The sequence below is a fragment of the Equus przewalskii genome, chromosome 28 (genome assembly GCF_037783145.1).
Source record: "Equus przewalskii isolate Varuska chromosome 28, EquPr2, whole genome shotgun sequence".
NCBI lineage: Eukaryota > Metazoa > Chordata > Mammalia > Perissodactyla > Equidae > Equus > Equus przewalskii.
The window spans coordinates 38,033,149-38,050,022 of NC_091858.1; the positions used below are offsets into that span (position 1 = coordinate 38,033,149).

Here is a 16,874-nt window from a genome sequence, read left to right on the forward strand (position 1 = left end):
TGTGGCATGGCAAATGTCAGTTTAAGAAATCTGGAGTGTTCATCATCGCAACCTCACGCGGGCCTACGTGTCCATGTCACAGTCAGGACGATTCTCTGGATGAATACTGGGAGGCCTGCGGGAGAGGAAGAGTTCATCCACCGCTGTAAACCTGGGACACAGGGGAGCCAAGAACTGAATTTGGGTCCAATGACCTTCTGCCCACAGTGCAATATCTCAGTGACAATCAGAATCGAGAAAGCGACTCGCTTTAAAAGAAGAGGCACTAACACCACCATCACCACCCTGATCCCAAACTCACGGAGGCAGTACCATGGCTGTCTCCCAAGACCAGTTCTCACCGAGCATTAGGGATGAACTGTGCCCCTCAAATTCATATGTTGGAATCCCAAGCACCATGACCTCAGAATGGAAACAGGTCCTTGCAGGTGTAACGAGTTAAGATGAGGCCATAGCACAGTAGGCTGGCCCTGATCCCACCCAACTTTGCCCTTATAACAGGGGAAATTCTGACACAGACGCACACAGGGAGAGCGACAGGCAAAGGTGGAGGCAGAGATCAGGGTGATGCTCCATACACCAAGGAAAGCCAAGGCCTGCCGGAAAACCACCAGGAGCTGGGAGAGAGGCTGGAACAGACCCCTGAGCCACAGAAGGAACCCACCCTGCGGACGCGCTGATCTCCGACTTCCAGCCTCCAGACTGTGGGATGACAAATTTCCATCGTTTAAGCCCCAGCCTGTGGTACTTTGTTATGGCAGCCCTGGGAGACGAGCACAGTAAGGGTTAACGGCCTTTAATGAGAAGAGGAGATACTTTTTACTTCCCAGATCTACACTTTGCTAGGAAGGAGGGGTGCAGACACCACACTTTCTGACACACCTCCGGAGAAAGCCAGAGACCGGTCAGGGCACGGACCACGCACACGGTCATTCACTCCCTCACACGCAGGGGGCTGTTTGGGGGCCTGAGACACCAAGCTCACCTTCCCGGGGTGCAGCCCAGCGCTGTGTGTGGAGGACCAGCAGCTGAGGCTTTTCCGTCCACTTGTGGATTTTCTAGAGAACACTCTCCTTAAACATTCCTTCTATTTTTTGCTGCTTGTAGGAATCACTTTTTCTCTTGGAAAGGCGCACTTCAGCACGTCCTTAAACCACCCTCTCTTTGGATGATCCCACGTCATCACAATGAAGGACTCCAGCCAGACCTCCTCCTCGCTCCTTTGACAAAGAGCCGCATCAGCGTTTCCTGTGTAAACGTGAGACGGAGAGCGCGATCGGGACAGGACACAGCTTCGTTTTCCACAGTCACCTGGGCTCGGCCTCCACACAGCACTTGAGGATACGGACAGACTGAAGTGTCCAGGAGCTGACTTCGCCTATAAGGACCATTGGCACAGGCTCCAGTGCACGTTTATGTCGAGCTGCCCTCGGATCCCAACACGTGCAGAGCTTCTGGTGTTAAACAAACCGCCCCCCTCCCCTGTAAGAGTGAAAAGGCAATTCCAGAGAAGGACAGAGGAGGGGAAAGTGCGACGGATGGCAGGCACCACAAAATCTCCAGGAACGGGCCCCTGTCCGAGACGAAGCACCTCTGGAAAACCGCTCCAGAGCTTCCTGACATCGCACGGCTCTCCCACAGCCACCTGCAGCACTGGATAGACACCAGCTCCCTCAGCGTCGCCTGCCCGCCCGCTGAGCCATCCTGCCTGAGTCTTCTCTGTCACCAACACTTAAGCAAGATGGTCCACGCTTTAAAAGGCAGCCTGACTGGCAAGCGAGGCAGAAAATTCCCCCAAAGCTTTGCATGGCCCCATTCATTTGAAAGGGAAGAGCTTCCCATTTGGCCCAAATGGGACATTCTCTGGCTATAAAAAAGGTCAAGAGAGGGAGGGAGAAAAAGAGAGGAAGGCAGGAGAGGGGAGGGAAAGAGAGGGAAGGAGTGATCAGGTTGATTCCTAGAATATTTGAAGACCCTTCTCTCTTTGCTGTGCCCGGTTAGGATGCATGGCCTTTGCAGAAACCAGCCCTGTGGAACCCTGGGTCTCATCCTAAAGGGATGAGCTCTTTCAGGCCTGAGGGCATCACCAGAGAGCCAGAGGCGTGCAGAGTGTTTACTGGGCAGAGCCAACGTGGGTGCAGTTGGTCTCTCTGGTCACTGCTCACCCAGCTGCTGTGTCAGGTCTGCGAGATGCAGCCCAGGCTCTTCAAGTGCAAGGGAACTGGGCGTGGCGTCACCGTGTGAGTCCACGAGGGTCCTGCTGGGATAACCCAATGCTCCACTGGATGCTGGCGGTCCTCTTGCTAAATGGCACTGAGTTTTCTTGGGAAGAAGAGCATCAAGTTTATACAATCCTAAAGAATAAGCCAGAGACCCTCAAAGATCACCCCATGCCCTAATCACCTGGCTCCTGGAAAAACAAGTGGTGGGATGTTCCCTTTTCTTATCCCAGAAGTTTAACACCTACAGCCCATTCTCCAGCAGCAGATCAGCTGTTGGAGCTCTGCAGAGTAACTTTTCAACAAAGGAGATCCCAGGCTCCCCAAGGTACGAGGGAAAAGGAAGAAAGATGTGGAGTGCGGGAAGGCGTGAGTTCTCTCCATCCTGGCATTAGCTCACTTAGAGATTTTTAGTATATTCACAATGTTGTGCAATGATAACCACTAATTCCAGAACATTCTTATCGCCCCAAAAAGGAGCCACGTATCCCCTCGGAGTCCCTCTCTGCTCGTCCCTCCCTCCTTTCTGTCTCTGTGGGCTGGTGTGTTCTGCAGGTTTCGTATAAAGGAGTCAGACTGTGTGGCCGTTTGTGTCCCAGGGTCATCAGACACACTGCAGACAAACAGGGAACACGAGTGAACTGAGCGGCTCAGCTCAGAGACGTGGTGCTGGACACCCACCATCACAGTGAATCCTGAACTCCATCCAGGCGAGCATTTTCACTCCGAAGGGCAAACGTGTGAAAAAAATTCAGAACTTAACCCATGGGGCTCTGTCACGGTACTGCCGAAGAGAAAAACTCCCATGGGCAGAAAAGATGAAGAGTTTAGGTGAAGGCTGCTCGTTCCCAGGATCACCGACTTCCGGCACTGGAGCCCACGTGGGCCACTGGCAGCACGTTCAGCCAGAGGGAAGCTCCAGCCAGGCCAGAAACTCCACCTCAGTCTCACCTGACCCAGGCATGCGCCGGTCTATATCCTCCGCACACGTGTGCTCCACACTCTACCATTCATCTCAAGGAAGTAACACACTAAAGCATTTTTTCTGGGGGGAAACAAATAAAAAGATCTTTCGAAAAGTGAGAGAATATATCCCATTTGTTTTGGGTCAGCTGTGTCATTCTTTTAAATTCTAAGCAAATGAGCTGGTATTCATAATTTTCTGAATCACATATCGCTGATTATATTTTTAACACTGATTTAAAAATATTTTTATTATAGAAATTTCTATAGACAAAGGTCTCACAGCCTCCATGGTCATTAAAGAAGAAGACACTTCAAAGTGACTCTTTCTTAACTGTGCTAGCTACGAAACTTCATAATTCCATGTGATTTTAATAAAGCAAATAATTTGGCTATTTTTGCTATATCCATTATATAACTATATATATATCTATCTCCAAAAATCTTATGACTTTCATTATTTCATTTCCATTATGACTTTTCCTTTTTTGTGTGTGTGAAGAAGATTGGCCGTGAGCTAACATCTATTGACAATCCTCCTCTTTTTGACTGAGGAAGATTGGTGCTGAGCCAACATCCGTGTCCATCTTCCTCTATTGTATACGTGGGACGCTGCCACAACATGGCTTGATGAATGGTGTGCAAGTCTGCGCCTGGGATCTGAACCTGCAAACCCCAGGCGGCTGAAGTGGAGTGCACAAACTTAACCAATATGTCGCTGGGCCAATTATGGCTTTTTAAAATTTTACTATTTACAGTAAACTAAAAAAAGGAATGTGAGTCGATACACTCCAAATGCAGGAGAGAAAATGATCTCCGATATTTTTCTGGGTTTCTATTCAAGAATTGTTTGGGAAGGTTGAAAACCCCTTGAAACTGGAATTTGCCTCAATTCAAAATAACGGCTATGTGATTGGCTTCAGCTGGGGACTTTTTCTCCCTAGGTAAAGTCAGCACCTTTCTGTGTCGATCCTGACGGTACAAGATCAGAGGTGCCTGTGGGGAGTGATAATTAGTGGGACAAACTTAAAAATCAGAACATGTCACATAGAAACTCCCTAATTAAATTACTGCAGAAACCACACACGCCCCTGGAAACCATCACAGTCTCAGTCAGCAGGAAAACTTCCAAGACAGCTCGCTTTTCCCAGCGTGGACGCAGCTCCGCCTGCACTGCCTCAGCCAATGGGAAGCCCGAGGGCCGTTTCCCACATACAGGCAGTTTCCCTTCATTTTCGGCACATGCCTGATAAATGCCAGTGACCTCAAATGTGGGAAATCAGAAACCGTGATTCTCCGTTCTGAACAGAACCTGCCGGTGCCCATGGCGTGTACGCTGTGATGCATTTTTAACATGAATCACAGCTTCTCCAGCGCAGGGTGAGGGTGAGTGTGCTTGCTCCGTGTGACATGTTCCTAAAAGGGAAGCAGGTCCGATCACACCAGCACATGGACAACACACCAAGCTCTCGGCTCTCGGACACGAGCTGAGCCTGGCCTCCCCTGCAGGAGCCTGAGTCAAGTAGGGGAAGCTTCGCAGGGAAAGTGAGTAAGGTCATGTTCCCAAGAATAATATTCACGGGGACTGAAGTCCAAGTTCTCAAGAACATTCTGATCTTGAAGGACACAAAGGTTGCAATAAACCGAGCAGGCGCTTGTTGAGCCTGTGTGGGATGCTCATGGCCACAGAGGGAGATCTATGGGTTACAGACGAAGAACTGATGGGAGGAGGTTCCCTTTCAAAAATGACAGAGGACCTCCCACAGTCACAAGGGAGGGAGCAAGGAGGGGCCAAGGCGTGACGCCCTCACTCCATCCGCACTGCCTTCTCTGCCGTGGGAACCCACCTGCACGCCCTCCTGTGCTGTGGCAACACTGCCCGAGATCGGAACATCTCACGGTTGAGACTTACATGATGAAAAGGAGCGTATCACGGAAGATTTCATCCCTGATCTGTGCGGCTTCTGGCAGCCATTTCTGCCTTCACTGCCCCCATCACATGGATGGATCAACATCCCTCACACCAGCGAGAAACTGCACGGCAAGGACACACCTCCAAGCTGGTCTTCACACTCACGTGCGTGTCACCTCGCTCAGCTTGTAGAACCATGTCAGAAAAGCACACCACTTCTCAGAACTCCTTCCTTGATTAAATAAGTGGGTGATTAAGGACACTCATTTCACTGATATACATATATATATATGTGTGTGTGTGTGTGTGTACACACATGTATAAGGAAAATAAATAGAAATAAATCAGGAAAATAAATCTAAACTATACACACACACACACCAGGAGCCTTATGCCATAGACTGTCCTTATAAGTTGGATGATATTCACAAATGCTTTAAAGAAAGATGAGTTTTAAAAATTGGACTAGGTGAGAAACTCGATGGGACAAGAGAAATGGGGATGATTAGACACACCAAAGAGAGAAGTGGGAGGAAACACGGCAGTTCTGTTTTGTGAAAGGCAAAGAATTCAAGGGAAAATCTAGAAGCTTCTGCCTCTTGGATGTCCAGGAGCAAACATTTTGCTGAATCAGATCCTCAGAAAGCCTTGCTCAGCTGATACCCGAGGGCGGCTGCGTGTCAGTGGGGTGGGCATGAAGGAGGCGCCTGCTACACCAGGAAGGGGTGTCAGCAGAGAAGCTACCCTTGAAAGTCAAGAGCGGTGCAGCACGCAGAAGTGGTTATTTGTGTCACATTCCTTCAGGCGTCGAGTAAAGTAGTGGTTAGTCCCGTCACCCAGGGGAAAAGGTGATGGGTGGCTGCAGTTTAATGCTGGGTTATGGCAGAGGAGGACAGTTGATAGCCACACAACAGCTGAAGCCGGAGAACACCACTGATACCTCCCCCCAGCCGCTGTTCTGCAGCGAGGCCGCAGGCTATGGGGGACGAACGCAACCTGTGACCAGACAGAGGAGCCCATGAGCAGGATGCGTGCCTCGCTGCCAGACCCACGGCTACTCCCATCCTCACGGAGACCTCCTGACACTGTCATCTGCCATGTGCTGTTTGCTAAAAGGTCTATTCTGACTTTAAAAGGCATCGACCTGCTCATCAGCTGCACCTTAAAGGGGCCTTCTCCTGGGCCTCCAGAGTCCAGGGCCAGGGCACTTCAACACTGACCAGCGGGTTCTGTCCTCAGGGGCGATGTCTGATCACAGCTCCACTCGGCATCTGCGGGATGCTCTCCCTGCCTGGGGCAGTCAGCGCGCTCCCTCCATTCATCCCAGAGATTAGCTGAGGGGGGGAAAGTTTTAAAGGCTAACTTTTCCCCCGTTTTCTTTGCTGTGAATGGAGGGAAACTTAAAAATATATATATATAAGAAACCTGTGCCTTTTAAATTGGCTTTCTGTCCAGACTACGAGTAACCACTGGACAGATCAAAAACCCAGACTGCCCTTCGTGACGCGTTTCACAGTCTGCTGGTCCTGTCTTTCCACAGGAGGTTTCCGGGCTCGGGGCTGACGGACGGATGGCAGAGGCCAGGTCATTCCTGGAACTGCATGTGGAATCTGCACCCTCCTGCTCGCCGCGGAACTAACGGGGCCGTCCAGCTGCGTCAGGCCTGGCGTGCAGCTGCTCGCTGGGCAGTAACTCCATTTGTGGGCCTTCTCTGTTTCAAGGCCCTTTTTTTCCCAGAATCTACAGCCAGTTCAGGAGGAAAGAGAATGCAGTGTCTCTCCCCAGGAGCCCTGAACCCACCTCCATTAAGCAACCTGCTCCCCCCAAAGCAAGGAAACAGCAACAACGAGAGGGAGCCCGAGGGAAGGCTCCGTCCCATCGAGACGTTAGTTTGAACACAAACAGCAGAGAGCCAAGACTTGGGCAAGAAGCCCGCAACCGCTCAGACGTCCCTGCAGCGGAGGTTTTCAGGCAGCGGCTGCGGGAGTTGGGACGAGCACTGGAACAAGCGCCGATTCAGACGGACACGTCTTCAACACCAGATGAAAACACGTTCCCAAGCAAATTGCGTGTTTATTGGACTTTGATTTGAAAGCTCTTACTTCCCTCCCACTGCTACAGCCGCGGGGGTGGGAGTTCAGCCTGGGAGACGGCCCGGGGAGCAACCAGCGGGCTTTCCTCAGCCACCGCCTCTCTGCGGGCCTGGGGGAGCAAGCCCGCCTTCCAGGCTTTCTCCTAAACGCACATCATGGTTCCTAATCTTACTGTAAAATCCAGAAGCCACGCCTCGGGCCAGCACCGGCACTGAGCAGGCACCAAAGATAGGATAACTGGTCATTCCCACGTTTATCACATTTATGGTATTATAATAGCAGGTTGAGCACAAAATCTGTAATATGATGCCTCATTGTACACAAATAGAGCTCCTTTTAAACAGAAGACAGAACGACTGTGGGGGGAGGAAAGGCAGATTCCAATGCGTCTCAAATACTTAGATCTTCCTGTCCGGAAACCGAGAGTCTAAAGGAAAATCCAAGGCCGCGGTTTGCTCTGCCTTCCGTTTCGCATCATTCTAGGCCGTTGTGGCCTCGAAGGCCGAGAGAGGAGACCGTGAGGAAGACTCTGGCTGCGGAGAAGCCACGGCCCACCCGCGGGCCCAGCCCTGCGTCCCGCCGTCTCCTCGATCCTGGTCTTCGTCCCTCCACGTCCAGCCCCTTCGCTCTAGGAGGGCTTCCCTTCCAAAGACGGCTTGGGGACCAGCCACTCCTCCACAAGTACTTGTCTAGCCGACATCATTCCTTCCAGCAACGGAGAACACCGTCACCACGTCAGCGGCCACACGCGTGTGTCCCCAGCGGGAGCAGCCGTCTGTCACCACGACTGGGGATTTCGAATGTTTGCTTCGCTACCAGAACTCTATTCCCATCAGGCACGTCCTTGGGTTTCTTTCACGGCGCAGATCATTGTGGACAGAGCCGGGTAGCCGGGCGCATCACACGAGGGCTGCTCCTTCGTTTCTTCTGCAAAAACCCTCCTTCTGGGAGCATCATCTCGAAAGACAAGCTCGCGGGTGGGAAGAAGGTACAGAAAGTGTCTGAGATCCGTCAGGGACACTCAGAGGCCAGCACACTGTGGGGGGAGAGGGGGTGTGTCCGCGGCAGCCCAGCAGTCGCTGGGCCCCCACAGCTCTGTCGTCCCCACGGTCCCCACACACACTGCTTGGCTTTCTGTGCCCCCACCCTGTCTCCCTGTGCTTGCTTTCTTCCCTTCCCTCCATCGCCCTTTCTTCCCCAAGCATCAGGGAAAACCAGCACGGGGCCCAGAGGGAGCACCGTTGTCGTCCACTGACCGCACCTTCGGTCCCTCAACCACAGGCGCCTCGTCTGCTCACCTGCAAGGTGGGCTCAGGTGTGTGCACCTGGGTGAGAGCAATCGTGACTGAATCGCCCTCTCCCAGCGCAGCCATCCCAGGAGGATCCCTCCTCCTAGGGGCCTCCTGCATCCGTCCCACCTCTGCTCAGGGCCCCGCTGCCCTTCTCCATGAGAGGCAGCTGGGCAGGCAGCTTACTGCACCAACAGCTCCTGCCTGTGACAACCGGCAACAAGAATTTACCAGAAAATCGCCCCTGGCCGGGCTAGCATGGACTCTGTAATCTAAACCCCAACGGGGCGTCGAGGCTTCAGCCCTCTGGATCCCTGTCATCAAAGGACATGGGAGGAGGCGTCGGGCAGGGCTGGGGCTGGACCTGCAGACAGAGGACACGTGGAGGATGGTGGTCGCGCCGCCTAAAAGCTCGACTAGGAGAGGCCCCAGTCAGAGCCGTCCACCCAGCCCTAGACGGCAATGAGGGACGGCAAGGAGGGAGATGTGACAGGCTCATCCCAGGACCAGCACGGGGCAGGGAGCGGGGTGGCCCGGGCCTGACACGGAAGTGACGGCACCACCGTGCTCACTGCCGGGGAGAGGTCAGCGTACTCGGAGGCAAGGGTGGGCTGTCTGAGAACAAAGCAGACGTCACAACCGACGGGGCAGGGCTCACCAGTGAGTGCGGTGGGAGAAGCTGCCCCAAACCAGCTGAGCTCCAGCCTTTCCTGGCAGCAGGAACCCAACACGTCACATGCACAGCTGGAGGACAAGAAGGAGCGCAGGTGGGGTCACGTCCTTCTTTACCCCGACCCTACACATGGAGCTGATGAGCAGACCCAGGTCCCCGAGCGACAGTCGCTCCACAAACAGCCCCTGTGAGCACACCGCCGCTGAGGGCCACAAAAGGGAGGCGAGCCCTCCAGGGGTACGTGAGATCCCGGCCGAGCTCCCCGAGGCCCCCTCGGGCTCCGGGGGTTCTCCAGAAGGAACTCAGGAAGGGCGGATCCTCCCTGTCGCTGGCCAGGGAGTTGAGTCACAACTTGCAAAACCAAGTCGCTCAGAAGATCCTCCTGGAATCAGGAGCCGAGCCCGTCAGATGGACGCTCCTGAGAAACTGTTTGGGGATGTCGGGTAATTGAGGCCCCGGCTCGGAACAGCCCCACCACGAGCAATCATGAACTCAAATGGGAGAACGAGAAGTGGAGACTGGAGCGGCAACGCAACGCATCTGAGAGACGCTGAGCGTGTGGGAAGAGAGGCCGGACACGAAGCACTTGGTGCTCCCGCAGGAACGGACGCACACGGGTTTCACCATCAGCAAGAAGAGCTCTCACGGGATGGAAACGCATCTTTCGGAAGCTCTACTCCCCATCCCCCAACTCAAGCAGCAAAACACTTTGTGCCATGTGATAAATAACAGAAACGGAAGATTCCTGCGTAAATATGGCGCTTTCCAACCCTACCCAACACACTGCACTTTCAACAAGTCCATGTGGACAGGAAGGCAATTTCACAGCAACTATTCTCTAAATAAAAATGGTATGACTGTTTCCCTGATGCTAGTCATATGAAGAATGCTAATTTTACTGCCAGTTATCACCTTGAAATAATCATGAATAAAACGATGACCCAATGATGAAATTTCTGGCAACTGCTCCATCTTTGAAAATAACCGACTGAGTCAGAGTTTCAGACACAAGCCTCCATGAAGGCTGGCTTATGTGCACAGACGCTCGCAGATGAATAACTTTGTATGTTAAATGGAGAGAGAGTGAATAAGGGAAGTCACAATTTGAGTGTGGAGGTGTATTTATTCAGAAATACCCTGCACATGTTGTACACTGGGTGGGAAACACACGCTGTGTGGAGGTGTCTGGTTCTATCTCAGGACCCACACACAGAGAAAACTGTAAATGCACAGCTCCCGTAAAACTTTCCTTCTACCCTCCCATGATACGTGCAACGCTCCCCCACATTCAGCCCTTACTACTCCTCACACGGATTCCTAAATGAGGTGTGCGATGGGCGGCCGTGCATGTGCGTGCGTGTGGTCATTTTATTCTTCCGAATAAGCATTCGTGCCACTGCAGCAACAGTGCACTGGAAGGACAGAGGAGACGCTCTCTAAAAATTGTCTATCTCATTGGCAGAACTCAATTTTTACACGTTGACCACGTTCAGAGTTCCCTTTCAGCCCTGACGCTGTATTTTTTAAAGAATGTCAGTCTAACCTGCTGATGCAAAGACCTGCTCATTTAAGAAAAAGAATGCTATCCAGTCAAATAGTGTTTAAATAAAAGTGGTGTTGCTTTAGAAAACGAGAAGTGATTGGAAGTTGCTAATGCTGGTTGAATAAAATTAGAGAACCAAAGTTTACCCTCCAAATGCACGACAGCCTCACATAGCTCTCCAGTCTGACGGTGGGAGGTCTGCTCCCGTCACGTTTAAACAATTGTGTGTCCATCTTGCGGCTGCACCTTTCCAGTCTGAACGCTGTCCCTCTACATCGCTTGTTTTCGGGTTATTCTCTTCTGTTTTAGCCATAAACAAATTGAAGTGAGTTGGTGAAAAATATGCATACCTGCTACTCCTTACTTGCAAATGCTTACCACTGAGCAAGCACTGCAGACTGACGACAAGAACTAAACTTCGATAAACACCTGCTACTCGGGTAGCCGTCTGCTGGTACCCGGGACCCCTGCCCTCCTCACAGGTGCGGTGACTCTAAATGGACCTCTGCCGTGGGTCCCAAATGCATCAAAGGGGCCCAGCGCCTGGCTGTTCTTCTGGGGAGCCTGCCGCCCTGCGTGCGAAGCTCTCGTTTACATGAGTGACAGGAGTGATTAGTGATCCTGTGAGCACTTGTTGCTGAGTAAAAAGTGTGATTCACAAAGCCCGGGAAAGTCCCACTGCTTGCTCTGTTTCCTGAACAAATTAAAGACCAGAGAATGTTCCACTCTGACAGAAGCCTCTCTACGGAGACACACTCGAGCTTTAGGGATCAAATTATGAATGAAATAGTCAGCATTCACTGACATATGGACAAACCAATAATATCTTCTTACTGGACATGCTCAGTTCTGTGCAGAGCATAGCAGCGACATACAAGGTACTGTGGTCACTTTTAAAACCAGCAATTACCTTGATGCTCAATTACCTTGAGTTACTAATAAATCCCTTTACTGGCATTCTCTTTCATTAGAAACAGGCTGGCCACCACTATTTAGAGGAGTACATATTTTTGCACAAGATAAAGCAAAAAAAAAAAAAAAAATGTCGGCACAGCAAGGCAAGCAGCACGAGAAGAAGCACCCTCACCAAACAGCTCCTCTTCACCATTCAACGCCTGCCCGTCAAGGCAACAAAGTTCCTGCTGATGAAGCCCTGCATGGACATCCGAGCCAGTGACCCAGGGTTCTCGGGGACCCTCGGCCAAACGTGTGGGCTTCAAAGCCTGCTTCACCTAAAACCTCAGCAATTCCCACTACACTTCCACCACTGTTGCCTCTGACAAAACAGAGGACAGCTACGCGTCGGCATTAGATGCTGGAACCTCCAGCTTCTGAAGAGGGCTTTGGTTTTCACGGCATAAATACAGGGCAGCACTTGCCAGCACCTCCACCGGCTTCCCCTCTGCTTTGATCCTATTGCATGCACTGACAAGGGGCGCCACCTCACTGCACTCGCATTACAAAGGCAGCGTCTGCACAGGCTTCTCTCTTCGCTGCTTGCACAGAAAAACACAGGTTTTAATAACTGCAGGTCCCTGGATTCACTCACCCCCAAAGGAAGGCTGCAACCAGCCGGGGGCTGCTGCATCTTTACCATGATAAATGCAGAGCGAGCAGGACAGTCCTTGCATTACAAATCACTCCGGTATTCAGTGATTATTGGAATCACGGTTAATTGGAGACTGAACTTGTCTTCTTAGAATTACAGCGGTGTAGTTCTAGACTGCTGTGTAAGACCTTTCCCCCAAACCCTCCCTGGATTGCAGTAGCGGCTGCTCTTACAATGTGTATCGAGAGATGAGTATCTTACTTATAAAGGCAGTGCAACCTACAGCTTGGAGGGAGGACGATGGAAAACATGATGCAAAGTACGGAGGGACAGTTGCCCCCGGAGGTGAGCTGGTCGTGCTCATCGCTCCCTGCTGTCTGCCTGATCCACCACACAAGTGGAAGTCTATATCCAAGGTAGGAAAAGTAAGAAATGAGTCATCCTGGACTTACCGAGGCAAGACTCCTGCTGCACTGCTTGCAGCATCCAAACGCACAGAGAGCAGGCTTCCAGCAGACGGGCAGACGCGCACGCTGGGGAGGCTGAGATCAGTGCAAAGAAGAAGGCCAGAGACGACAAAGTGTGTATCCAAGGACCTGGGCAGTCACAGCGTGGACCCGTCGGCCACAGGACCCGCCAGGCAGGTGCACTGCAGCACGGTGGCAGGCATAGGACTGCGAGGCATGTCCCATATATTCAAGCATAATAGAAAACATGGATCTGGAGTGGATTCCATGTGGATGTGGGGGACGCTGGGCACAGAGCAGAAAAGGGCGGCTCTTTTCCTCTAATAGAATTAGCCGTGGAGACGGATGCCTTAATCATGGTGCAGTGTGATCCCCCAGGATGTCAATTACAGAAAGCAGGTGCTCTCGCTCCTGTGTTTTCAGATAAATGTCTATAATCTCATTTCACAAATGATCCCTCTTTAGACAGGAGCCACCTATTGTGATGATATCATTTGCTCTAGTAGCCATAAATGGGCAACTTCCTAGGGAGCGTCACGGCTCTGACGACACGGGGCTGTATAAAGTGAGTGGGCTGGGTGTTCAGAGGCCCGTGTGCCCAGGGCAGCGTCTGTTTGTGAGGCAGAGTGCTCCCTCATGCCCGAAAAGTTGCAGATGGAGAGGGCAGCCCTCCACTCGCTCGGCTCCGAACAACTCTTCCCAGGGGAGGGTCAACCCCAGACGGGGGAGGGAGGGACGTGGGCTAGGAGCCAGCACGCCGCATCCCTCACACGACCCTGCACCCGGCCCCCTCGGACAGACGGACAGAGGAACAGAATACTTGCTGCTGAGAGCAGAAGTTCCAGGCCTTGTTGATGCTGCTCTTCAGCACGGAGACCAATCCCCGCCTCACCCACGCCCGCACACACGCTCTCTAAAACTCGTGGTTGGAGGGAGGGACCGAAACCAGGACGGGTGACGATGTCCAAGGGAGGCTGGGCCCCTTCCAGGCTTCACGCACGGCAACGTCGTCTCACACCTGGGTTTTGCTTCCAGTCGAGTAGACGTCTTCAAGTGGACATTTGGAGCATCCAATCAGCGTAGATTACTTACACATAGTTTAGTTCTGTCATCGTCTGTGCCCACAAAGAAAGCGGACGGTGAGGATCAAGCACAAAAGAAAGATGCCCGAAGTTGGGTCACCGCGTGGAGAGAGAGGGAGGTGTTCAGGCAGGTCTTCATCATAAAATCTGAAATGCCCTCGGCTGTGGCGGCCGCAGTTCACCTGGAAAGGTCAGGGTCTCCATGGACGTGCCCGTCCTTTGGGAGAGCAGTTAGGGAAGGGAGACATGGGACTTCCCAGTTACCCCAGCATATTACGGGAAGCACATCTCGTGAATCAACTGTGTGTGCTCTGAGGTGTCCCCTGTTTCTACTGGCTCGAGTTTTCATCTGACCAATTTCCAGCTAACGTTTCCACTGAGGAGGAGGAGACTGCCCTGCGGTGGGTCTGCCCGTGCCCACTGGGAGGAACCACTGAGGACGCCCAGCACAGAGAAGCATCCCTGAGCTGAAGTGCACACATAGCCCACGATGTCCACATTTACGACACAACGTAGGAGTGTCCAAGGAGACAGGAACGCCACATCTCCTGTCCTGAGAGGGTGACATCACATGAGCGAACCCCGTCTGGTCTGCTTCCGCCACGAGTCCAGCTGCCTAGGCCTGATCTCAGGGGGCCTATGGGGGTTTAGACAGTGAGCTCACAGCCCTCTGGGAGGAAGGAAGGTTACCTGCTACGCCTTAGTGAAACGTGGGGTGTTACCCTCTGTGGGATGTCACAACTACCACCAGACCAGGTTGAACAGTGTCCACCTGGAGCCTCGGAGTGTGACTTTATTTGGAAATAGGGTCTTTGCAGATATAGTTAAAGATCTTGAGATGCAATCACCATGGATTTAGGGTGGGCCCTGAATTCAATGGCAGGCATCCTTATAAGAGAGGGGAGGCGACAGTGACACACAGAGAAGAAAGCCATGCGGCCACAGGCAGAGGTCGGAGTGATGTGTCCACAAGCCAAGGAGCAGCAAGGATGCCGGCCGAGCTGGAAGCTGGGAGAGAGGCCGGGAACAGATCCCCGCAGAGCCGCCAGAAGCCAACCCGCCAACGCCTCGAGGTTGGACTTCTGGCCTCCGGAACTGGGAGACAATCAATGTGTGTTTTAAGCCCCTATCTGTGGTCCTTCATTACGGCAGCCACAGGACGTCTGGAAACAGTTCAAAGCATCTACTCAGCAGTTCGGCTCCTACACCTGTAACATTTTATGATGATTTTATGTCGATCATGGAGAACTTCTCAAGCACAGACCCAAGGCCCTGGGACTCCTCTTCCGAGCTCACCAAGTTCTCCTACAGTTGCGTCTCCTCTCTTGATGTCTCCAGCATTTATCTGGCACCCTGGAGCCAACAAGCACCTCGAAATCTCCAGCTTTTATTCATGTGTTTATGCTACTAGCACCAGACTAATCATACTCCGTGTTGTGCCACATGCTGAGTCCTCCGAGCTCTCCCATGTCATCCCCCAGCCTGGAGCACCTTCCATGAGCTCTGTCACCTCATCCTGGTGTTTGCGCCCAAAGGCGGGAGGCACTGCCCCCACCTCGGCCTTCCCGCAGGGAGGCACGTGGCACTTGGTGCAAAGACTCGGGATTGCAGACCATCTACTGGACAAGGAGTCACGAGGGCACACTCTGTGCTGGGAAAGTGGGGGGCCGAGGGAGAACAAGGAGACCAAACACACCTGCATACACGTCCTGCTTCCCTGAGCCAGCAGAGGAGAGACGACAGCACACAGACAAGGAATCACAGCTCATGTGTGCTCCCCGTGTCCTGAGTGCCTCCCTTGCTCAACCCTCCCTCAACCCCTGAGGCAGGCACACTGTGTCCCCCTTCACAGGCGGAGAAACTGAGGCACCGTGAGTGCCAGAGATGAGCATTGGGCCCTCGTGATCTGGTTGAGGAACGCGGCTCCAGATTCTGTGCTCCTCACTGATGCTCCATCCCGCCTCCACCCGCAGGACACGGGGAGAGCCGGGGAGCCGTCAGCATCAAGCAGGGAGGGCCTGGGGACGGGAGCTGCTGGGACCCATGGGGTGAGTGCGTGGGGAGCGGGCGCTGCCATCCCAACAGTGGGTGTACACAGGGGTGCTGGATGGGATGGGGCAGACCTGGGAACCCCAAGGCAGATCACGGTTCCGTCAGGTGCAAGGGTCCTGCTGGGCCACAGGGGGCTGGGCCCCTCTGGTTCTTACTAACAGGCCATGGGGGAGCCCTAGGGTGTCCTCTTGACTCCTCTCCAGAACAAGAGTTCTGTGTGTGTCTTCTCAGAAGAAGCTGCTGTGTATGCGACCCTCAGATGCTAAGTAAAGGTTCGCTGAGTTGGATCTATACTTTCCAAGCTTCTGAACACCAGTTCTATCAGCTTTTTTGAGGTAGATACAGGTGGGTATTCCCATCAAGGGAAATTGATGCTCAAAGGTGTTAGGTCACCTGCATAAAGCCATGTCCGCATGTGCCTCTTGCTCCTACTCCTGTGCTCTGAGGAGTGGTCCTCACATACCACTTCTAACCTGTCTATACTAACACCCATCTTTGTGAGAAGTGACTAAAGGCTAACGGAACTCCAAATTAGGAGCCACAACAATGACACATTAGCCTCCCCTGCCCCAAGTGATGACTATAAAACTGGATTTTAGCGGCCAGCCCAGTGGCATAGTGGTTGAGTTCACGCATTCTGCTTCAGCAGCCTGGGGTTCACTGGTTCAGACCCCAGGCGTGGAGCTACACACCACTCATCAAGCCATGCTGTGGCGCCATCCCACATACAACATAGAGGAAGACGGGCACAGATGTTAGCTCAGGGGCAATCTTCCTCAAGCAAAAAAAACCCAAAACAACTGGATTTCACCTAGCCCTAATAAGCCAGTCTAACTCCCAATTTGAGCTCCTCTTCATGCCCAGGTACTCATCTTTGCTGAACCACACACAACTGCTTGGGTTGTCGCAAGACCACCCAAGATCTGAGAACTGCTGTACCGGTAGCCTTGAAGGCCACTCTCAGAACTCTATCTACGGGACTTACTGGTCAGTGCAGGCTCCAGAGGTTGATGTCTCATAGTGCGTCCCAAC

At 52.7% G+C, this 16,874-nt stretch overlaps 1 protein-coding gene across 14 annotated transcripts in view; it reads right to left on the bottom strand.

The window, feature by feature from the left end:
• Window positions 1-16,874, bottom strand: part of DLGAP2 (DLG associated protein 2) — an 817,721-nt gene that overhangs the window by 505,733 nt on the left and 295,114 nt on the right. For 2 of the 14 annotated variants that reach the window (XM_070599107.1, XM_070599104.1), the window contains exon 1: window positions 12,694-13,189. The exons of the other annotated variants lie outside the window; for them this stretch is intronic. In XM_070599107.1, coding sequence (XP_070455208.1) covers window positions 12,694-12,727 — 34 coding nt within the window. In that variant the 5' untranslated portion in view covers window positions 12,728-13,189. Of the gene's footprint in view, window positions 1-12,693; window positions 13,190-16,874 lie in introns of those variants that run through there. 14 annotated transcript variants of the gene reach the window in all.